At 39.8% G+C, this 24717-nt stretch overlaps 1 protein-coding gene across 1 annotated transcript; it reads left to right on the top strand.

Annotated features, from left to right (window-relative positions):
• The first annotated feature begins 6944 nt into the window (after positions 1 to 6944).
• Positions 6945 to 23906, top strand: LOC139715848 (tubby-related protein 3-like). Its single transcript, XM_071627383.1, has 11 exons — positions 6945 to 7062; positions 9218 to 9383; positions 13140 to 13265; positions 16550 to 16791; positions 17411 to 17605; positions 18098 to 18210; positions 18885 to 18999; positions 19673 to 19771; positions 20435 to 20522; positions 22656 to 22739; positions 23598 to 23906. The coding sequence occupies exons 1-11, from the start codon at positions 7003 to 7005 to the stop codon at positions 23729 to 23731; spliced, it is 1422 nt and encodes a 473-aa protein (XP_071483484.1). The 5' UTR covers positions 6945 to 7002; the 3' UTR covers positions 23732 to 23906.
• Positions 23907 to 24717: the final 811 nt, after the last annotated feature.

The raw sequence follows: 24717 nt of genomic DNA, 5'->3' as shown, positions 1-24717 counted from the left end.
TGATTTATCGAAATTGAGCGTTACCACTGGAGATAGCCTAACTGCCGCACATAAATCAAAGCACTTCAATATGATCAATCCTTGGTTTCCTCTCAGGAGCAGTCGCAAAGGGCATTGGGAAATGAGGAGTTTTGTGCCCCCCCCCCACCATCCTTGGTTTGTGGTTCAGCATGAGACATTTGTGGGCATGGGACGTTCATTTTCCTTCTCGATGAGTTTTGAAATGATCCTGCTGTAATTGAACCTCGCAACAAGTTGACGATCATGAGTCTGCAGGGTATACTGTTTGCACCAAATATTTCACGAGGTTTGTATTTTCGTGAATTTCGCTAGTCAGGTGCTATTCACGAAATTAAAGACACACAAAAATATTGACTCTGATCCCGATGTGAATGTGACGTACGTGTTTACACTTCTTTGTTCAGTACAGGACTCCACGATCGCGAATTTAACCATTTGCGAAATCGTCAGGAATTCCCGACTTGCGAAATATATGGCATATACAGTGTAGGATGTAACTTCAAGACGAGCTTAAAGTGTAGATGAGAATCTTTGTAATTATTGTATGTCAAGAAATTTTCCAGTGTTTCCAAATGAAATTATTCCAAAATCCTTTCATCCTCTTCTGAATTGAAAATGACCTGCTATTATACAAGATATAAATATGCATTTTTTATTTAATCATGACTTTATTCAAGTTCAAGACAATGAGTATTAAACATAATTATGTACATTGCACACATACAGAGACTACAATGTAGATCCACTGTTCCATGCCAATGAAATGGATGGCAGGTTAAAAGCACTTGCATGGGTTACAAAATTATCAACTGATACTGAAAATTACAGTACTACAGCACAGAGTACAAGTACATCATCCTAGATTTTATAATCTAACGTATTCATAAATGATAAAACCACAGCCGTAAAAAGGCAGGTATGTATGTATGTGTGTGTGTGTGTGTGTGTGTCTGTATGTGTCTGCGTATTTGAAAAAGACTGTGCATCGAGCAAACAAAATGAACAAATTTTGTTTAGCTCTATGATCTGTTTGTTATTAAAGCTTTATGATTAAACATGCTTGGAAGCAGTGACAAATACACATCAAAGGTCCAGATGAATAGTACATGCTGTTATCTACTGATAGATCTACCAAAAAATGTTAGTGTGCATTTTAATTTTGCAAATTTTGCAAGAGCCAAGATTCATGAAATTAAAACGCATACAAAAGTTCTTTTCAACACTATATAATACATTGAATGCCATTGGCAATTCGTGGAAATTTCATGCTGGAAAATATCTTGCTTTACAGTATTTGTGTATGCCACATACAAGCATTTGGATTTTGTTTGTAATATCAAAAAAAAAGGAGAAAAAAAAAACTATACACCTAGCGGTGGTTTACTCTGTCAGTCCCATCAGCATCATATTTATCTAAAATTAAAAGTATCCTAATAGGCTGGTGGCCATGAGAAAGTTCGCAGACAAAAGGTATTTCACTGTGCCCCCCACAAAGGGTGTAAAATGAAGTATTGTTAATAACATTACTCATGTGCTGTAAATTCAATATTTTAGGCAGCATCTTCATTACCATATGGCTAGAATTGATGCAAATTTGTAATGGCATGAAATTTTGTCGTTTACAACCTCTCAGAAAATGAAGTGCTATTCATGTACAGTGATTTAGTGTTGCATTTAAGTCACTGATGATATGTTTCAATTGTGAAATAATTATATCGTCCAGAGTCGGAAAGCCTGTAATCTGTGAGGAGCACAGTGGAAAGGACTTCTTTTTCTTGGACTCTGATGACGTTTACTGCTAAAGCTCGATATTGTAAAAAGCACCACGTGCATTGTATGAGGTAATTCTATTATTAGTTAAATACTGCTGCCACAGCAGTAGATTGAGAGATAGTGACTGTACAGGGCATCATGTAAATTAGGGCTAGCAGGAAGGCCATTAAAGCTAAGGAGAGAAGTTAATATCATATCAGATGGATATCTAAGGTTTGCGGAGATTGCCCCGTAAAAAGTACGAGAGTAATTTGTCTCATGCCTTCTTATGGTGATGCTCTCAGAATTCAATTAAAGGATTTCAGAGGAGAAAATGGATACAACAATTCTGCAGACACTGTTTTTAGACAATTTGTAAAGACTGTCTTCCCAACAGGGAAAAACCAACCCTCAATCGAAGGTTTGATATATGAAGCTTGCTATGACAAGAACAGAAAGAGAGAGCTCTAGAGAGAGAAGATGGGGGGGGGGGGGGAGATGGGGGGGGGAGAAGGGCAGAGTGTAAGATGTATGAAGATGACGTATCTTGTAGCGGAAAAACCATGGTAACCATAGCAGCAAATCAAATTTCATTGACAAAGCGAGAGGGGTTTTTTTTCCCCTCTTCTTCTTTTTCTCATTCTGTGTTTTTGAGAGGGTCAGATCTGTTGTGATAAGGACTAGGAAGCGTGCTGGTTTATCAATGACAGACAATTTGCATCTGGTGATGTTTGTATCTCACTGCGTTGCCAGGAGCATTACGATGGCTATCATGCAGCTCAAAGCAGTAAGACTGGTCTGTCAGGATTAATTCTAATATTTTCATTAAAAAAAAAACTAACTGCAGTTGTTGACTTGAATGCAATATCTGCATGAAAATTGTTGGCTTTTTTTTTTTACTTGAACTACTTACCATTATACCTGGCCCACACATTGCGCTGGCGGTATATCTTCAAGGACTTGTGAGAATGCAGGATGTAGAGATGGAGAGGGAGAGGGAGAGAGGGAAGAGATATGTGTATAACAGCTCTCAAATTGTTCACTTATTTTCATCTTCATTTTTCATACAAGGTAAAACTTTTCCTTTTTGTGTTTGAAATGAATAAGAGCTTTCATAATCTCAGTCAATGTTTGATTATGTGACATTACAGTATGTATACAGGTAGTGCCTTTTTAGAGGTGTAATATACACCGTAATGCTTGATACAACCCCCTGTGTTGCATTTTGCTGTTACAGAGATAAATAATATTTTTCCCAAGTGCGTGCAGTTTTGAGGGAAAATATTGTCTCAAGGGGAAAATGTAACTCCCAATTGCCTAAAATTGACTGTAAGTGTAACAATATTATACGGATTCATGCAAGATAGTATTTGTCAAATCAAGCGGTCTACATAAATTCACATCATTTCATTCTAGCCCTATCAGCAGTCAGTCAAATTCTTGAAATGTAATTACCGGTACCCAGGTGCCTGAAGTGACCAGCCACTGCACACAATATAGCAGTTTTGATCCTTGCTACATTAGTCGTGTGATTGCATAATGACCAATCACTGCCCAGTATATTACAAGCATGTAGACCATTTGATAATTTACTGGGTATGCCTTGTTGACTCTGCACCCTGACAATTTATGTCACCAGTTGCCACCAAAACTTCCCATACTTTGCGATTCAATTTAGGATCACAAATCATAGCACAGAGGAAATGATTTGACACTTATGCATATCAATCAATCATGTTGATCAGTTAGATTCAGGTGACAATTCCAGTTTTCTTGTTTGACAATGTCCCTAAATGGTCACTTTGACTGAGCTTACTGCACAGAGCACTTTCACGTGGCACACAGAACGCACTTCGCCGGCGGAGCAAAGGCCAATTTAGCCCCCGTACAGCCGCTTGTGCCTGTTTATGCACACTTGCCTTTTGTCTGTCAGCGGAGGGGTTGGCATGGCAACCATGACAGCTGATGGGACCGAGCTGGGAGTTGACTTTATTGAAGATGAAATTGCTCTCTCCCCGGAGGATTTCTTCCGTCTCTCCTCCTCTCCCCGACTCCCCCCTCTCCTGTGTGTTTTCATTGCCAATATTAAAAGAGCCTCTTCCAGCCCGTTGGCCGTTTTCATTCAATTTATCATAACGGGTCACAAGAGCAATCTCGCTGACCCTGTAGGCATGATATTGATCCATTGTTTCATGGAAGCAAATTATCTTGGGGATAACAAAGTGGAACGCACTACACATTGCAGACTGCTCAGCAGACAGACAGACAATCCTAGAATGTACAGTAGTGCCAGTGTTTCCAGTTGAAGAGGTATTGAAATAATGTATTAGTAGACTGAAAACAGTGTAGCCCATCTCTTTGAATAAGTTGGTACTGGTCGTAAAAATCCCCCCCCAAAAAAAAAAGAAAAAAAAAAAAAAAAAAAAAAAGACGTGCAGCCACAGTTTACCATGAATATTCCCAAATTTCCTTCCGTTCTGTACAAGTGACCAGTCTCAAGTATAAAATTTTTGAAAAAAAAAATTTTTTTTAGAGGTATTAATCTCATTTTAGTAAATACTTCACAGTAATTAGTACGTTGTGAAATATACATTGTACCCACCATCAAGAAATACAGCAAGGCCTATAAATTGAAGCATTGCTCACGTCATGTCTGTCACTAATAAAGCATGCATTAAAGGTATTACAGACCACTCACCATGCATTTATCAGAATAGTAATGTTCACTAGATGCCTTTGTGTATACATTTTTCTGAGTCCTCAGTTTCTTCATGAGCAATGCGATCCACAGCAGGGTTTTACATTGAACTTGCATCACTTCTGACCATGTGCTAGAAGTCTGGAATGCTAGTTTTAAAGGATACAATGTACAGTAGCTGTCTGTCTTCAGAGTTTTGCAGTGTGCGTGATTCCAAGGTAACATTCAACATCAGGGTCACTCTTGTGCTTGAACTGCAATAGACTTTTGTAGTGCGGGCAGTGGCTATGAATTTCAGCTTTTGTTTGTTTGTTTGTTTGTTTTTTTAAGAGCATTGTGCTACAGTAATTGGCAGTTTTCTAATATTCACAAGGTGATAATAGCATAATGACTGTCAACTGTAAAGTGTCGTGGCAGCGACAACAGGCAGCCAAGCCAGTCATGTGCCCTGCAGAAGGGCCCTAGCATGGTACCGTTGACATTATGCTATGTATAAAGGCCCTTCTGCCATGCATAGTTGTTGGAAATGACTGCAAGCCCAGTCATTGTTTCATGGAAGAACCCAATGGCAGACTCGTCAAAGTTTGGCAAACCTGCTAGAATTTATGGATTTGATCCCTGTAGTGTAGTAAATTCTAGCTACCAGTACCAGTCAGTCTTTCATGCCAAGAGAAATCAAATAGTCGCCAGTGCAACTCCCACTAGAGGTTGCCACTTGTCGCACAAGCAGGTGTGAGACCTCCACTTCTCACCATTAGCAGCGAACCCCCTCATTTTAATTACAGTACGTGACAAATGACAGAGTTGCATTTGCCATTTATTCTCACCAATCCCAGTTCTGCAATGATGATGAGAAAATGAGCGGGTGTAATTCTAGGTGGATTGCCAACCACAAGATATTTTATTTGCACATGAGATTTGCAACAAGTTTAGCAGCTTCTGTGTGAGTGAAGAGTTAAGTGCTTTTAAAGAGCATCTCCATGGTACCTCAAACCATACATTCCTCTTTTCTTTATCCCCTAAGGAAAGACTGAACAGTAGAGACATAGAGAAAGATGGGGGGGGGGGGGGGGTAGAGAGTGGTTTCCTGAATGTGCAAGACTAATCTATACGTGTTATCACAAAATAGAAACAGAAGGTAATGTGTGAAAAATGAATTGCAGAATCATTTGTGTATCATGTGTGTGTCTGTCTGTCATCATTTCCTGCACTGGTCCTAAAAATCACTTTGACTCGCGAGATATGATTGATGGTCAGTCAACATCTATAATAGCAAGGAGTATGATATTCACATTCGATAAAGAGGTTATTAATCATAAATCCTCAAGGGGCTGTGCTCTAATTTGCCATCGCAAGTCAGATGGGATAACGAGATGATCATTTCACCAAGTGCAGTGAAAGAATTTTACCAGTCCTTTTTTTTAACCTTTTTTTATTTACTTTTACCTTTTTTTTATTTACTTTTACTGTTCATTTAGTTTTACATCTATTTGTGAATTCATTTATTTGTTTGATATTTGAATAAAACTATTCTGAATTATATAGATTAGATTGTTGATATTAGCAAAATCATATTATATCCTGCATGTGTATTTAGGTGCTATGTAATATTTTGCAGGGAGTTAACGTATAGAGATCATTTTGAATGATGCAGCTGCTGAGTATACAGTTTCAGGTGAGGCTGATTTAGGATTCAGGTTTGATGATATTCATGCAATTTGTATGTAATGGAGATATGATCAACTCCTGTCTGCGCTGCCCACGCTGCAGTTTACTAGAAGGTTGTGATCGAGAAAGGCCATCCTGGAATACCTCACCTGGTAAATGAAATCGAAAGGTTAGAAGCAGAATAAACAAAAGCACCACAGACCATTTCAATAGAACGTCCACACCCTTCTTGTTTTATAAAAGATAAGAAATATCAGAAATTATGTTTTTAAGAGAGTCTGCCATATTTTGTAGGGCAAGGACTGTTTGTTCCTGTCTCAAAAGCCTGAATTTGTTTTCTGATTTTTTTTCTTGGGGGAGGGGGGGGGGGGGCATGGCTTTCTGTGAAACTGATCTGCTGTAATCAAGACTTCGTATGCTGAAGAAATCTCTGCCGTAAATGCTTAATATGAACAGTGAACTTCATGGTACGTGATACATTCTTGTGTTGTCCTCTCTCCTAAGCCAGCATCTGTAACTGATCACCCCCTGCAGGCAGCATACCTACAGTAGGTAGTGAGGCTTTTGTTCTACATCGATTTTGTGTTTTATGTAGATGTGGTTATTTCTGTTGTAAACCCCAAATCCATGCAGATGAACATCTGTGGAAATTTTTGTATTGTGGACATGTTTCAACAAGTTTGTGAATGTCTGCTGACCATTGTTTAGTCGTGCCTCAGTGTTGAGGGAGGACTTGTAGCTTTTTGTGTACACCAATATCACCGTCTTGTTTCTTTCTTTCTTTCTTTCTTCTTTCCAGTCATCGGACATCCACACCTCCACAGGAATGGAGCCCTGGGGGCGGGGCACCTCCCGGTGCCATCATGGATGATGACTACTCCTCATCCCCTAATGCCATCCGGCAACAGAAACTTGAGAAACAGGTAAAGCTCTATTGCTTGAAAATGTTTCTCTTTACTTTTAGCTTGTTCATCATTGCAAAGGCTACCTCTTTCATTGCATGTTGTGGATAGTAGAAGGCAGGACTGTGGATGCAGCACATAAATTGACTCACTCCACCGCGTTGTATGACAGTTGTGTATCTAGTCGATTGGCCATAAACCTTGAGTTTCTGGTAACGAGCTATTGGTGGTTCAGGCAATGGCTCCTTGTCCTTCGAGAAAAATTAATCCCAGCCCACGACGCAAACTTGGGGGAAAATTAGCCGCGATGTGCTCGGCCGCCGTGGTGATCCTCGGCGGGAATTGTCCAATCAGGAACTAAGCCAGGGGGGAGATCATCACTGCAAAATTGTAGACAGATCATCAGCTTTCCACCGTAGTATCAAAACATCTGTCGCTGATTGGCATCACAATGAGCGTGGGTATACTCCGTTTAGGTTTAGGCCCCCTCAGGGAAGATCTCGGCTGCTCAGCCTTCATCTTCCACGTTAATACCTGCACCGTCTTTTCAAGCGCGGTCATCATAATCAGGGTGTGTCTTTCAATTCGATGCAGGAAATTACAAACACTTTGTGCTGGAGATTGTCTGCCTACAGATGTAGCAGTTTGCTATTCAAGTCCTTTCCATTTTCATAATAATCTCTTAAAACTGCTCAGATCTAATATGACACTACTCACAGATTAAGTGGCCATGTTAGTCAAGGACATGTTTGTAGTTAAGAAATTAAAGCATTTTCTTGGAGATTCTTCTTTTGTTTTTTTTTTTTTGGGGGGAGTGATGTTTAATATCAAAGTCATATTTCCCACTAAGCTGTAAATAGCAGCATGTTATAATGCTGGACGCTATGACCAAGGTTTCAATTGTCTCAGCCACCACTTTGTTGTTGTTGTTACTAGTAGAGCTTACATTACCATGGAGCTACTAAACAGAGAATTACATTGTATGCGATCTTCCTTTTGAGCGCATGTAATGCAATGCTTGAAGAGGGCTGCTGCAATACGCATATCATCATTCATGCTGAAGTTGTGGCTTGCATTGCCTGAAATGCTGTGTATACAGTAGAATGGAAAAGGGGTTCATGCGTACAATCGTACAGTGTGCATTCACATCTGTGTTTTGTAGTCATAGTGATAGCAGAAACTCCAACTCTCCCGCTTTCGACGGGAGATCTCCTGCCGAAAACCCATTTTCACAAAATGTCCTGTTCTCCCGCTTGAGATTTAATTTCTCCCGCCCTGGCTCTGTGTCTCCCGCTTGTATGGTTTTATAGATGCCAGTCAATTTCAAAATACACATGCATGTATAGCATCTGCACATGATATATGAAATGAAGTTTTATTAAGCCAAAATATATGATTTGATTCATTGAATTATTACTTACTTAGTGCCATCGTATGTTGAAAATAAGCCTGAGATAGCACGAGAGAGCATCTATAGAACCCTATAGTGACCCAAGGGACTTCGCGCACATCAAGTTGGAGTCTCCTGTTTGCGAGGGGTTCAGGTGGGAGAATCTCCAGATCAGAAGGTGCTTGGGGTTGGAGTCTCTGTGATAGTCTTGTTTTGGGTTATATAATCTGTCAGTCCAGCTGACTATACCTGTATAAAAATTTCTGTGTGTGACAGAGGCTTGAAACTTATCGCCTTATTTCAAATAAATGCAATCAAATCTTATGCGAGTCAAGATTTATGAGTAATAAATTCACTTGCATGGTGGTGGGAAAGATCTTGCCAAGGTCAAGAAGTTAAAATCAAAAATCTTATTTTTATTTCAAAATGTACATATATATATATATATATGTGTGTGTGTGTGTGTGTGTGTGTGTGTGTGTGTGTGTGTGTGTGTGTGTGTGTGTGTGTGTGTGTGATGAGAAGAGGGTGACTGCAATCAATTGAAATAGTTTGACATAAATGGAAAAAAAGAAAGAAAATGATTTCATTGCTGGTCTACGATGTGACAATTGCAGAATGTATAAATCATGAGAGCTGATTGTCGGTGTGCTGGTAGTGTACCTACTGTATCAAAAGCTGCTGTCACACTATATATCAGGATATATCATTTATAGAAAGTATTGAGGTATACATGATGCTGTAGTTGTGGTTCTCACAACACATCTTCCAATTTTTGCCCCCCAGCGTGCGTTGCTCAAAGAGAAGCGTCAGAGGCACAACCAGCCGCTGATGGTACAGCCCAACCAGGAGCGTCAAGGGTCCGGAGGCAAGACGCGGCGGAAGGTCCCGGAAGAAGTGCGCCCTCTGGTGTCTCCCACACACAGCTCGTCAGCGAGCGAAGGACTTCAAGGTATTCATTATTATTTGTCAATCCATGACTGATGATAACACTCTTCAGTATAGTTTGATTGCTCTTTTGCTATGTATGGAATCTGTAAAATCAAAAATCTAGAATCAGTAATTTATAATTGCGTTTGTGCTGAATGTCCACATTTACTTGGATTTCTTATTCATTCATGAAATTAATGGAAGTTATAATTTGTGCTACAGTAAGGCCTATACAAGAGTCTCATAATGAAGCAAATCAAGCCATCGTCTTGTGTCAGTTGTTTCTTTTTCAGGTGGATGATGGTGAAAAGCCAGTTTATACAGACATTCAAATGATAAAATTCTGGATGTAGTTTATCAAGCATGTGTGCTAATTTAAAAAGACATCACAGATTTTATTTCAGAAGTCTCGAAAGAGACTGTGATGCATGATGAGTAATAAGAGGAGAGCCGACATGCACGTCCATCAATATGTTCGCATTGTTACATCACATGACTTTTATTATTGAATTTGCATAATATAGGCACATTCGGCATTTTAATATTGTTGTATCAAGTGTTGGGTTTAAGGTGCAAAATGAAAACAGGTGATGCATTTTGATGGCACACAAGATCCTTTGAACATACTGGTGGAGATATTCCAGTAAATGTGCATGCAGCTGTGCCGACTATAGCACTGTTAAATGTCATAGTGCAATAGAATATGATGCAATCTTTGAGTTCACATATGGCAGAAATGTCAGGATGGGGCAAAAATGCATAAAATAATCCGTCTAGGTCAAACACTCTTTTTGAGTTAACACTTTCTTTGAAACTGACAAGAAGGTCATTCACTTATGTACAGTTTGAATCTGAATGCATCAATTTCCTTGTAAAACAACAACCCTGCAGTAAATCATATTCCTATTGTGTGTGGGTGATGAAGAAGACAATGAGATACAGCACAGGTCTGAATTTAGCTGGCGTCTGACATGTGACATTTCAGCCACTTTGGCTGTGATAAATCCAGAGCTAGCATTTTACAGTAGTCCTTCACTTTTCTTCTTCTCCCCAGAACCTTCCCCCCCCCCCCCCTTCCTCTTTTTAAATATTGAGCTTGCTAATGGAGCTTATTCGGATGACTCTGGCTGCTTCTTGTAGATAGAAACCTCCTCTTTGTCAATGACCCAGTTTACATTGTACTGTGGAGGTGGGGGGGGGGGGGGGGGGGGATGGGGAGAGCTGCATGATAAGGCCAATTCATATGCAACCCTTCACTTTGTCCGGTTCACTCCCAATTCAGGACTGCTGCGCAAGGGGCATTCTGAATTTCTTATATATGTCATGTGTACATTTGTATCAAATATCCAGAAAAAAAAAAGAGCATCATGATGCATAGTTAAACATCACTTGAACATGGCATTGCTGAATATCAAGGGGAATGCGTGTGCATGTACACACTCGCTGCAGCGACAACTAATGTGAAGCACTGTACTGGATGAATTGTTACCATGACGACGACAAGTCCCTACCAACTTTCATCAAGCATTGTTAATGACCTTACAATTACCTACCTTTTATGATGCTCCATTTCTTTTCTTTTTTTTGTTGAAAAAACAAACAAACAGCGTTATGTCAATGACATCATTTAAGGCCAGGGCAGTACCAATATCATCATTCCAATATTTCTGAAACAGAGCTGCCAACACGATTGTTTTTCTTCCAACAAAATGAGAATATATTGTCTGTATGTTATAAATTAAAAATTGCATTTCTGAAATTCAGTTTGCATGCTTACTGTGTGCAGTTTGTCCATTTTGAAACCACCAAAATTAGTTTTGCTTTCATGATGTGTCAATATATATAGTTTTCTTTCTTTTCTTATTTTTATTGCTGTGTGTCAGCATGCTCATAAATCTGCAGAAGTGTGTACAAAAGCAGATATGAAGGAATTCAAAATCATCACATATTGATATAAAAATAGATAATCATTGTTGCTGTCTGTGCAAGCTTTGCATATGTCATAGAAGATTTTCTAGTACCGTGCTATCACCAAATAAAGCTGCGCAAAAGCACTTGGCATCGGCAATGTGCAAAACCTATGGCAAGAAAGCCCTTCAGATTTTAAATATAAAGTGAAAGTTATGAAAATGAAGCCTCCAGTGAGTTATCATGGCCCAAGTGATTGAGATTTTTGTTGCTGTTGTTGCTACTGTATACAGCTGCAGCTTGCCTCTAGTATCAGATATCAACAAGTGCCTGACTGGGCCGCCAATTCAATCTGAGAGTGATAGCCTGCTTAGCCTTGAGTATCTGAAAGGTTTTCTGTGAAGTCTTGCTTGAATGTCTGAATGGATAATCAGGCAGTAGTGATTACTTTCCTGCTCTTGGTTTTCAGAGATGATTCTTAAGAAGGTTCTCACATGTTTTCAAGTGTTTATTTAAAAAAAAAAACCCAATGAATCGTGATGCATTTTGATTACCAGTGTGAAGGATAGAAAAAAGTTCTCAAAAGAGGACTTCTCATGCAACTCCATGGAATCCAGGATCTGCACTAGAGCATAGCACATAGCATGTATTCAGGACAGTATGTATCTTCCCCAGTCACTTGTACATAATCAATACACTGTAAGTCTGGAAAATGTATGACTTCATTATCAGATTTAAGTAAAGAATACATCAATCAATCAGTCTTGCCTTTCCCGGTAGAATTTGTATTTTTCTTTTTGAAAGTTAGATATTGCAGCGAGTGCTCTTATTCACTTGCGTAAATCTGGGAGATGTGTACCCCCTGTTATTAGGTTAATATAATCTGATCCAATCCTGGGCCCCCTGAGTAAGTGATCCGATTCCCACTCCATCCCACTATCGCTTGAAGACATAATTACGTCTGCTCTCCACACCTCGACAAGGCTGTCAGGTACACAGTATCATAGTTAGATTACAACTGGAGAGGTCCTGGTAATCACGCTCGCTTTTCAAGTGTACACGGTACCACCCCACCCCTCCCTCCCTCCCTCCCTTACTGATCAGAAGCAGTTTTAGTTTCCTGCCATCCTGTGCATGAAATCTTAATCCCCTTGCTGTAAACGGAGAGCTCGAAAAGTTTTCTGCTCTGAGCGTTGGCTAGAAATCAAGTTGTCAGCAGAATTAGATTACATGTGTCCATGGTAATTTTTCATTGCTTACTCTTATATCTTGATGTATATGTAGATTCATGCAGTAACTTCGCTTTAAATTATAATGAGGAACATCAGACAAGCGTCAACACTTGAAATCCAATTTTTATTTATTCCAAGGGGAAAAATGCCGATGCAATCATGTGTACGGTGATTGCTTCAGATCTGTGGCTGATTATGCAGCTTGAGTTATGCAATTTCATACGTTGTACATGTGTTTAGATATAAGTTTGATTAAGATTTATGTGATAAAAATTTAGGTCATTTAGAAAAGACTTATAGAAAAAACATATTATATTCATATTCTCACAGAAATTAGCAATTGTATGGTTTCCATTTATGGTGACATGAAATAATGATTCCAGGTTTCTGACTTGCTGCAAATGAACCAAGTTCTGTCGCATTCTGCTTTACATGAAAGCATGTACGTGTGTTTCATTTGTACGCGCGTGGCCAGGGCTGTGCATGGGCAAAATGATGGCAAATTAACGTTTTATTTGTGTGTACCAAGTGAACAGCAACGTATTGTGTCAATGGTGTTCTCTAGTGATTTATGTTTACTTTAAATATCATCATCTCACATTCACATCTCTACGACCTTCTCATATGTCTCTCACCAGGCATCGATGGCCCGGCATCAACGTACACCCTCAATAATTCGGGTTCCTTTACGACGGTACAGGTCCTCACTGTGGAATCATCATCACCTGAGGAGGAGGCTGCACCAAAATTCAAGGAAACAACAGGTATTCACTGGAAATGTTCAGTGTACTGTACGAGGTGAAATTTTTGCGGTGGTTTTATTTTCGCGAATTTCGTGAATCGCCTTTGATCCGCGAAAGTAACAACACGCGCAAATAACTTAGTTCAGTTAGACCCTCGCAACCGCGAAATTAACAACACGCGAAAATGTCCTCCAAGTAGCAATTCGTGAAAATATCTGTACGCGAAAATTTCAGCTCCTACAATAACATGCCCCTCGTTAGAGTGTACTCTGGAGGAGTTCTCTCTGGGACCCCACTCATATTTCTTAAACCTCCATTTTTGTAGTATGCTGCTACATCTTTTTATTTCCTCCACCAGGGAGGTTGTGTTTTTGCTGGCATTTGGCTTGTTTGTATGTTTGTTTGTCTGTGTGCGAAAGAACTCAAAAAGTAGTGAATGGATTTGGAGGAAACTTGCAGAAAAAGTTGGTAATGACATAAGAATATAAGAGGATTAATTTTGGTAGTGATCTGGGCATTTTTATGGATTTTGAACAGTTTTTTTAATCTTTTGGCATACAGGGTCAATGAATTTGTGAATTCAATCTGCGCATACTTAAGGTTTGCATACGTGCACTATTTAAAGCGTGTGTTCTGCTCAGTGCGGCACAGCGCAGCAGGAATTATTAAGCTGGTGACGTAAATAAAAGGTTGTGAAGCATATCATGCTTGTAGAACTATATGCAGACGTGTTTAGAATACAACAGTACTTACATTGGCTAGTGGTGATAGTAACCCTGGGGTGCTCCACTGTCTCCGATGTGGGAGTACCCTGAATGAATAGCGTGCTATTTGCGTACATTGAGAAAAACATACATTCGGGCACCTCTGAAAGTGCCCCATTTCACCAGCAATAGGCTTGTGTTTAAATGTTTATATCTGATATGTGACCCTGCATCACAAAACGAACAAAAAGTCGCACACACTGATTTTGTGTGAGGATTGAAAATAGGTGAAATGGGTCAACCTAGCCGATCTTGACTTTTTCATATTTTCTGAAAGAGCAAGTCTTCTCCTACGTTGTGCTAAAATTTGGGATCATAAAACGAGCAGGAAAGTGTGTTTTTTAGCAGTTTATCTCGAACAGATTTTTGGTAGAAAAGTGTGATTAGGTGTTTTTTTAGAGTCCCCTTTTCATTTCTTAAAAACCTTGTACACACTCTTAACTTAACTCTAATAACTTTTGAAAGGATGATGCTACTGCTTTGAAAGTTGGCATTGATTATGGACAGAATGTGTTCATAAGGCATGCTTAATTTCAGTTTAATCTGATAATCCCCTCATCGTTATACCCCCGCCAAACGAAGTTTGAAGGGGGTATATAGGAATCAGCGGACGGTCGGGCGGTCGGAGCGGTCGGGCGGTCGGGCGGTCGGGCGGTCGGGCGGTCGGGCGGTCGGGCGGTCGGTCCGTTGCAAATCTTGCGTCGCGAACTACTTCCTCAGTTTTCAACCGATTCCCATAAAACTTGGCACAGATGTGTGCCATGGGTTGTAGATGTGCAAGACGTATTTTTTGACAGTACCCAAAAGTACGTTGCCATGGTAACGGCATATTATGGGCAAAAATGGGTACAAATCTTGCGTCGCGAACTCCTCCCACAGTTTTTGATCAATTTTTATGAAATTTGGTACAGATGTTCATCTGAATATGTTAATGTGCAAGACACATATTTCCGCAGTGGCAAAAAGTGCGTTGCCATGGTAACGGCATGTTATTGGTAAAATATAGGGCAAAATGCTTCATGGCAAAACTGCTTCATCAGTGTTCTTCCAATTCTCATGGAATTCATATTGAATGTTTGTGTTAGGATATAGGTCAGCATGACACATTTCTTGACAGTGACAAAAAGTATATTGCCATGGTAACAGCTCACATGTTATGAGCCAAAATGATGGAAAATTTTGTGTTGCAAACTACTTCCTCAGTTTTTGCCCAATTTCCATGAAACTTGGTACAGATGTGTGCCTTTGGTTGTAGATGTGCAAGACGCATTTTTCGACAGTACCCGAAAGTACGTTGCCATGGTAACGGCATATTAATGGCAGAAGATCAAGGAAAGATCTTGCGGATTTAACTCAGTCTTTTTACCAAAGCTTATGAAATGTTGTTTTGACCAAAGCTTATGAAATGTTGTTTGGCGGGGGTATAACCAGTCGCTGTAGCGACATTTCTAGTTGTTACTCTGGTGGTTTACATCCTGTTTTTTGTCCTGTTCATCGCACGGCCAGCACGGCTTGGTAAAAAATTAGCGCTTGAATAGACACTGTACTTCAGAGCCTCGTTTCTCAGTTCAGACTTTTCTCAAGTGTGTGCTTTCTTTCCAATAATTAGATAGGTTAGGAGAGTCCATTCCATTTGAGTTATGCATCATTTTAAAGCTTAAAGTCTGCTCTTTCCGAATGTACTCTTAACTGAAATTTCATGTCTGGCGACTTTGTGTTCGTTTTGTGATGCAGGGTCACATATGTACCTGACACTAAACTTGCACATATCCAGACTGTTTCCATGGTCTTGAAAAGACGTTTTTCTTCATTCATTTTCTTTCTGCAATTCACAATAAAGCTCTCCGGTGTTTGTATGTCTTCCATGCTGATGTACAGGTGATGATCGGCTGGCACATGCGCATACAAATTGTAGGTTCCAAATTGCCTAGGTAATTCATGCAATCGAAGTGTAGAGATTTCATGGAAGTTTACATTGTAATGAGCTTGACCAATCAAGAAAAATCATCAATTTGGACAGTAAAGGACTATTCAAGGAATCAGATTTTACCCGTTGTGAGTTTTTGAACATTGACCTACATCTATACATATTCAAATCAAAATAATTCAACTTATAAAGCTTAATTTCATGTCAGAATACCACCACATACAAGACACCAAATGCTAAACATTCACAACCTGAATGCTTCGCGTTTGGGCTGGTCACAGTTACATGGTGACAGTAACTCTATGTATACCATTGCTGACTGATGCATTGACTTGCGTTTCTTCTTTTTCACTGTCTGCCGAGTTACTTTTGTATACCATCTACCACCATAAAAAATTTACAAAGTCACACTGTCACAAAGTGTTCACATTTTCAGAACTCCGTATAATTCTAAACTAGGAAATGGAAAGCGAAGAAAGAGTGAAATATAGTCAAAGGCTTATTCTGCTGTTTGATAACACCTTGTCCCTTCCCAGTAAGAAGCAATCATGTTGAGATTATTCTGTTCCATGGATCTTGAAGTCCAATGTCCGTCTCTCTGTCTGTGCATTCAGAAACAGAGCGCAAGCTGAAAGCCATGGGAATCTCGGGAACAGTGCCTTTTGAAGATCCCGATGACATACCCACCTCCACCCTACCAGAGGGTGTGGTAGCCCCCACCCATATTAACCCTCCCCCACCCCCCTACAGCACAATTCCAACCCCCTATGAGCAGCCAACGCAGAATGTGAATACGTCGGGTTTCTCTGCAGTGGGAGGTGGGATGACACAAACTCAGCCAGTGCAGGAAAAGAAGGTAAGCATGGTTACAATTTCAGATACTGTAGAAGGATCGTATCAGGGTATCTAGCCCATGGCTAAATACTGGTGAGTGATAAGGTTAAAGTAAAGATTAGGGTAACTGTTACGTTTAGGTTTAGAGTCTGGGTTAGAGCTAGGATTAGGTTCATGATTAAGATTAGGGTCAGGGGAAGGATCGGGGGTAATTGTACAGGGGGTAATTGCCGTAGAACCAAAAAGAGAGGCTGGCAGGCAGGACTTTGTAGTGAGGATCAGGATTTCCCTTTAATCCATCTTACTAATTTCCTTGTTTTAATCACCTTTTTTGGAAATTCAAAGTTATGCTTTCCCTTCCAAATTAACATTTCTGGCAGTTGAGATATCAAAATGTGACAAATTCTGAGTGTTGAAGAATTTTCATGAAATCATATCATGATAGTGTGCATATATGTTTTTGCACTTTTTGATGATACTGAATTCAGAAATAATGTGATGATCATTTCATATCAAACATTGTGTCTTTGCATGTTAAGCAGCTGTTTGTCTGTTGGGTAAAGTGATTGACATAGATTTTGTATGTCAGCTGTCCTTCTGACTTTCCCTTTAATAATTGTATTTATTGTCACTCATTTCAGACAAGACCAGACAGTGGAAATTCAGGGGGTGCTGTGGGTGGTGCCCTCGACGGAGCAGAACTGGACAGATTCGTACTGGCTCCAGCACCCCAGGGACAACCAGTACGGTGTCGCATCACGCGTGACAAGAAAGGTGTCGATCGCAGTGTCTACCCAACGTACTACCTACACATGGAGAGGGATGATGGCCGGAAGGTGAGTTAAATCAAAATCACAATTTGACGACGTTGCCTTGTTTAAAAATTCTGAGCTGCATGCTCCTACTGCTACTGGAGTCTCTTATGTCAATATGAAGGTTTTAAAAAAAAGGTTGAAAGTAAATGCCAATACCTTAATAGTGTTACTCTGACATCATGATGCACAGACTTGACCATCAATGGAAGAAGGTGGAGAATGTTTGTGTACATCTACAAATTTTTGCATATCTGTAGGAATTATGCGATAACGAAGAATGTGCTCATGAATATCATTTTCGTCGAGTGAGAATGATAAGGGTGTTGAGTTGCCACTAAAACAACAGTGTTTGAGGCTCCTTAACGCCCTTATCGTTCTCAACTGACAAATTATCATGTACATCTGCACGGCAAAAGTGAGACATAGGCATGTTTGCTTTAATGCCTCAGTATTCTTTTTTTTTTTTTGTATGTGTGTGTGTAATGTGTCGATGTTCATTTTGGCCTTTCACAGCAATTCTTGCTGGCTGCTAGGCGGCGTAAGAAGAGCAAGACCTCAAACTATCTCATGTCGACTGACCCCACAGACCTGTCGCGGGACGGAGAGAGCTTTGTAGGCAAGCTTAGGTAAGAACACTGTTAGATTAAAACCCCCCTTTATTCAGTGAAGTTTTTATTGGTCTTACTGGTATGTTGATGATGATGATGATAGTTTTGTAATGATGATTATGTTGATGAGTTTTATGATGATAACGATGATGGTGATGATATAACAATCAGTACTACTGCTAATACTATCACTGCTACTACTTCGGCTACTGCTGCTGCTGCTGCTACTACTATTACTGCTACTATAACTACAGCTACTACTACAACTACTTCTACGAATACTGCTATATACTACCTGCTTGTAGTAATAAGAGTCCAGGGCCCTGTTTCATAAAGCTGTTCGTAAAGTTACGAACAACTTACGAACGACTGGTGATCAGTTAATTCTTGTGCTGAATTTCGGAAATTCTGATAAGTATAGCACATCAGAACTGATCACCAGTCGCTCGTAAGCTGTTCATAACTTTACGAACAGCTTTATGAAACACCCCCCTGGTAGTAGTAGGTGTGACAGTGCTTGTCACTAGAGTGGTAATGATGGTAGTAGTATTGCTATTAATACGGTAGCTGTGACATTTCTTCATCATGAGGTTATGGTACTATTTGCAGATGAGCCATTGCCTTTTGTATCTACTGAGTAAAGTTTCACTCATGGTAGTAACTGTCACTCAACTTGTTTTATTGCCATACAGAGCCAACTTCATGGGCACCCACTTCACGATATATGATGGTGGCCTCGCCCCTGAGAAGCCTGGGGCGCTACCCGACGGAAGCAATGTCCGGAATGAACTGGCTGTCGTTTACTATGTGAGCATTATACGATGATCTTATTTCGCTGCCAGACCTCTTCAGAATATAAAACTCTGAGCCGTTTCATCTTCTCATGAATGGTTCTTTTAAAAGGGGATTTGCGTGGGATATATGATGCAATATTTGGTACCCTGGGGTACCAAATGAAAATTCGCCATTTTGCTGATTTTTTTTTCAGCACTGTATCCTGGGTTACCACAAAAATGTATAGAAACAATTGTAAGTGTTATTATGCACAAAAATGTTTTCTAATTTGTGAATTAATGCATGCAAATAATGATTTTTTTTCTCATTTAAATGCTCTGTTGTAATTTATCTAATGATTGTGTGGTAAACGTAACTGTAAAAAAAAAAAGATAACTTCTTGAATAGATACTCAGTGAAATTTTTGTTATCATTGTGATTAGATTACACAAGTAGACATGGAAGGAAAATCGGCATTGGGATCATTATCGCCGCGCCGATTTAGATGCCGGTGCTGATGATGAAAAAAGTCACCATGACAACATTGCTCAACTGAATGATAATGGACACGAGATGGCACTACAAAACGCTGTACCCCGGGTTACAACGGTACCCCGGAGTACGGCGTGCCGAATCATATGGTAATTTATCGTTGCTATTTTGCATTCCTGTTATCAAGCATGTCAGTGTTTGCCTCGTATTGTAGGACACAAATGTGCTCGGCTTCAAGGGACCCCGCAAGATGACTGTCATCATTCCAGGTATGAGCCTAGACCATCAGCGAGTGGACTGTAAACCAAGGAATGTGAGTATGATTGATGGTTCCATGTCATTTGCTCCTACGACAATATTTCCCTGAAATATCTGCGCGCTAAGCCAAACAAAAATTCTACCCACAAACATAATCCTAACCGTAGTCCTAATCTTCACATCAAACAAAACTTAAAACCCTATCACACCCCTAACCCTAACCCTAAGTCCTTGGAGAAAATAAGACTGAAGCAATTGTTGCATGAGTAAATGTTGTGTTGCCATGATTGACATATCCCTTCAAGGGTATCAAGTTTAGTCACAGATACTCTTCCAAATGGAAACATGCTATTGACATTTGATGATGTACATAAAAAGGTGTTGTCATGGACCCAAATCAGAAGACTGAATATCTGAGATCAGTGAATACTGAGCAAGCAAAAATACTTGTTCCCGAATCCTGAGTGGGTCTCAGGCTGAGAGGTTCTAGATGAGTTGTAGGTTATAGAGTACTGACTGGCAATATGCCCAGCACAATTGTTCTGTGATTGCGCAGAGCACTCGCATGCAGAGCCAAGTTTGCCATTACTAAAAGGGGCATGGCAACATCTCTCTGTGATCACAGAAATTTTACGTAGTCTGCCCTCTACAGCTGTTGTTCCCCTCCCATCTTCTCTCCAGCTGTCATTTCCTTGATGTCTTTCTTTGCCCTTTTCAGGAGCGAGAATCCATGTTGGAGAGGTTTAAGAGGAAAGACATGGAGAACCTTCTAGAGTTGCACAACAAGACGCCGGTCTGGAATGACGGTATGTGGCCAGTGTTGCAGTGCATGCTTGGATGCCCTTGATGCAAATACACAGTAGTTCTTTTCACACACACACACACACAAAATTATTTGTTTTTGAAAATCTATGTTTGCAGTGCAATGTGAAAGCCGTTAAATCCTGTGTGTAGACACACAAATACACAATTTTGTTGACTCTCATGATAAGTATTGCAATGCATAAACTCGTCCTGATCTTGAATTTGTTTTTGTTTTTGTTTGTTTGTTTGTGTGTTTTGTTGTTGTTGTTGTTTTTTTTTTGGGGGGGGGAGCTCTTTCCAGTGAATGCTTTCCAGTTTTCACAGGATGCCAATATAGTAATATAATTTGTAGGGAGATACCTGGTCATACTGTGTTTATGCATCCACCACGAAGTGGTGCCGGAGGCATTATGTTTTCGGGTTGTCCGTCCGTCCGTACGTCCGTACATACGTCCGTCCGCTTTCGTTTACGCGATAACTTGAGTAATATTAACTGGAATTTTACCAAACTTCAAGTATAAAGTATTATGGGGCAATTATCTGATTAGATTTTGGGTGAAATCGGCCAAAGGCCAAAGGTCAAAGGTCAAGGTCAAATCATGAAATTGTATCCGTTTACGCGATAACTCAAGACTGGATCGAGCAAATTTCACCAAACTTTGTCTGAGGATGATGTGTGATGGGACAAATACTTGATAAGTTTTGTAGTTAAATCAGACAAGAGGTCAAAGGTCAAAGATCAAGGTCAAATCCTAAAATTTATCTGTTTGCGTGATAACTCAAAACTGGATGAAGCAGCTTTCGCCAAACTTGGTCCAAGGATGTTGTATGATGGGGCAATTAATTGAGTAGATTTTAGTGACATCGGCAAGAGGTCAAAAGTCAAAAGGTCAAGGTCAAATGCTAAAAATATTACTATTTCCCCCATATCCATGCAATGCCCGAAGGTATTTTCTTGGAACTTAGTGTAGACATGTACTACTGCGTAAAGATTCTCCAGAGAGAGTTTATGTCATAAGGTCAAAGGTCAAAAGGTCAAAGGTTAGGTGAAAATGTTACAATTTCACTTTTCTCGCAAATGGTTCAATGTATCTTCATGGAACTTGGTACATACGCATGTACTGACTGGCAGGGATTATCTAGGGAATTTAGGGGTCATGGGTCAATAGTCATGGGTCAAAGGTCAAGGTCAACTCAAAATTTTGCTATTTACCTCATATACTAGTATATGCAATGCTTGCATTATTAGTTTTAAAACTTAATATATACATGTATTACCTAATGGAGATTCTCTGGGAAATTTCCAGCCAGAAGGTCGAAGGTCAAAGGTTAAGGGTCAAAGGCCAGGTTTACATGCAAAAAGAAAAAATCTATTTTGTACTGTAATTACACTCCTTCTTCATACCTTGAAAATTACTCCATGCATAAACTTATAAAAGGGTCGGTCAGAAGTCACGTAAAAATTCTCAATTCCCCATAAGTGTACCTGCACTCTTAGGCAATTATAGCAAACCCAGTTCAAGGAAAGTGAACATTCAAGATATTTCTGACAAACCTGTCATTTCAATATTTTGCCAGTTATGTGAAACTGTCATCACACATTGTGAAGACATTGTACTATACACCAATTGCGAGAATCATGCATTATGGCGGAGGCATCAGTCGCCATAGCGACATTTCTGGGTTTTTTTTAATTTTTATTTATTGTTATTATTATTAGTGTCTTTGATTCTGCATGATCCCCATACATTGCACAATAAGCCCAGTCCTGGCAAAGTAATAGTTACGCCCATATCGGGATAGATACAGGATAATCTCATACTTAGCTGAAACCTGCACAGAGACCACATACAGGATATCCTGTAGTTGAAAAAGCAGCCATCTGTTTGTTAGAACTTTATTGAATAATGTAGTTGTTGCGTGAATTGAATGCCAGTGATTTACACATGTAAAAAAGATGACTTTCTCCTCTGTAGAATGATACATAGTTTTTCGATGTTTTTATTTTTTTGAGAGCTGTCGATTTAAATACACTTATTTGGAGAAGTAACTGACTTCTTCGGCCTTTGTGAGAATGTATTCACTAGCCTGACTGGGGACTAATGATTCTTGTATGTTGCCCTTCTCACCCACAGATACCCAATCCTATGTACTCAATTTCCATGGGAGGGTGACACAGGCCTCTGTCAAGAACTTTCAGATTGTGCATGACAATGACTGTAAGTATGGCCACTCTGTGAGGTTCCTATGAGGCCTTTTTGTGTTTCATCCTCTGCTACTGAGCCAACCATCATCTTCACAATTTTCCTCTTTATAAGTATGTTTTGAATGCTGTTTGGAATGGCAAAATGCAACAGGTGTATCACTTTCACACCTTCATGTATTTGTTTCTTTCAAACCTATTCATTTTGAGACTTTTTTTTTTTCATTGCCATGGAGTCCTAACCTAAATGGAGTCAATGCTGTAAGCAGATATGCCTGTTTACCTCCAATTGTAGAAGGCATGGACTTAATATTTCTGAGTTCTTCCATCAACTTCGGTAATAAGCTTTATGGTAATGCAATACACTTGCAGTAATTCTGATACTTTATCTAATGACAAAGAGGAAAGTTTTCTTATTTCATTTGTACAAATCACGCTAAGGTAAAGAGAAATCTGATATATTTTAACTTGTGATAGGGGACTGGCGATATTAGGGTAATATAGTCAGTGATAGGAACCAACTGAAACCTGTTTTCCAAGGCTGGCTTGGCTTTTAGCTCGCTATCATCTTTGCATTACCCGTCTTGTCTGCCCAGAAAGAAAAATTGATTTTGTAGAGATTTGTAAATGTGATCGTTTGCTTGTGTAAAATGTATATCATTTTGTGACAGAATGTTAGATATATGCACGATTGATTGGAGAAGTTGGCATGTGAGATCCTCAGGGGAATGAATCCTCGCACGCCATGGAAGTGAGAGTTTGACAATGATAGCCTTTTTGTGAGACTATGGCCTGTCTCCACTCTTGTGTCGATGCATTCATGGTATCGCTTTGGTTGTCCCCTCTAACCCCCAACACACCCGTTTCTCCCCAGTGGATTACATCATCATGCAGTTTGGCCGCGTGGCAGAGGAAGTCTTCACCATGGACTACAGCTATCCGCTCTGCGCCGTGCAGGCCTTCGCCATTGCCCTAAGCAGCTTCGACAACAAACTTGCCTGTGAATAGTCACCACTCACGCACACTTGCTCCGCCTGCTGCCTGTCCCTTCGGAGGAAAAATCGCCATGGCAACCGCAACAAGCTTCTCGTGATTTCTCGCCGTGATTACAAAATACCTTGTCATGCAGGTTTGAATTATGTTGAATGGGCTTCAGTTTGTTTTGACCGCCGTCATGGCAAGTTTCCAGATCTCTTTAATGGCTAAAGACCCTGGTCTTGATGAATCTGGTCTCAGTCTTCTTTCTTTTCTTTGTAGGCTGGTCAGAGAAAGATTAACTTATGTTCATATGCATGAAAATAAATGGCATGACAGATGCAATGACTTGACAGAACAGCTTTGTTTTCTGGTTTTACAAACAGGTCTATAGTTATTGTACCGTCAGATGGGAAAAAAATTACAATGCACATGGAAGAAATGAATGCTAACGCTGCCCTTTTGAATGAGGATAATGTATGTAATGCGTTGTCACAAAAGCCATATTATGTCGGGGAAATTGATTTCGTTGGTTTTGACAGATCTGAATTTGTTAGATGCTATTAAGGGTTTACATTGATCTGTAGTTTGGCCTGCTTCATTACACCCAAAATATCTTTGAAAACAAAAGAAGTGAAAGTTAGAAAACTGTAGAGGATATATTGCCAAAGTCAACTTTATGCGTGTTTTTCTTCCTTTTTGTTATCTCTGGCTATATATGGATAACGTGATGACGCAACACGTATAAGAATGTTACTTGACTTTTGTCGCGAATGTTACTGGGAAAAAAAGATGTATTTCTCCTCAAATGTCACTGTATAGCCTTTTGAAGGCCTGGATAGATTCTTTTGATGAAAACGGAGGAGAAGAATATCAGCCATACAAACACCATTTCTCCTCGTATTCAAAATGGACCTATTCTGATACCGGTGGCTAATGTCAAGTAAATATCCTCTGACTTATTGTAAAAAGCTGTTATTTTTGCGTATAGATATTTTCACAAATGAGGAGGTTACAGA

The sequence above is a fragment of the Diadema antillarum genome, unplaced genomic scaffold (genome assembly GCF_040938485.1).
Source record: "Diadema antillarum isolate AM-2024a unplaced genomic scaffold, OU_Dant_1.0 scf00000057, whole genome shotgun sequence".
Lineage (NCBI taxonomy): Eukaryota > Metazoa > Echinodermata > Echinoidea > Diadematoida > Diadematidae > Diadema > Diadema antillarum.
The sequence above is the reverse complement of the archived record's forward strand: the minus strand, read 5'-3'. Positions and strand labels throughout refer to the sequence as shown.

Coding starts and splice junctions, on each gene's coding strand:
- LOC139715848 (XM_071627383.1), top strand. CDS start 7,003: ATGGATGATGACTACTCCTCATCCCCTAATGCCATCCGGCAACAGAAA. Junction 13,266..16,549: donor AAAATTCAAGGAAACAACAG/GTATTCACTGGA, acceptor CTGTGCATTCAG/AAACAGAGCGCAAGCTGAAA. Junction 18,211..18,884: donor AGCTTTGTAGGCAAGCTTAG/GTAAGAACACTG, acceptor ATTGCCATACAG/AGCCAACTTCATGGGCACCC.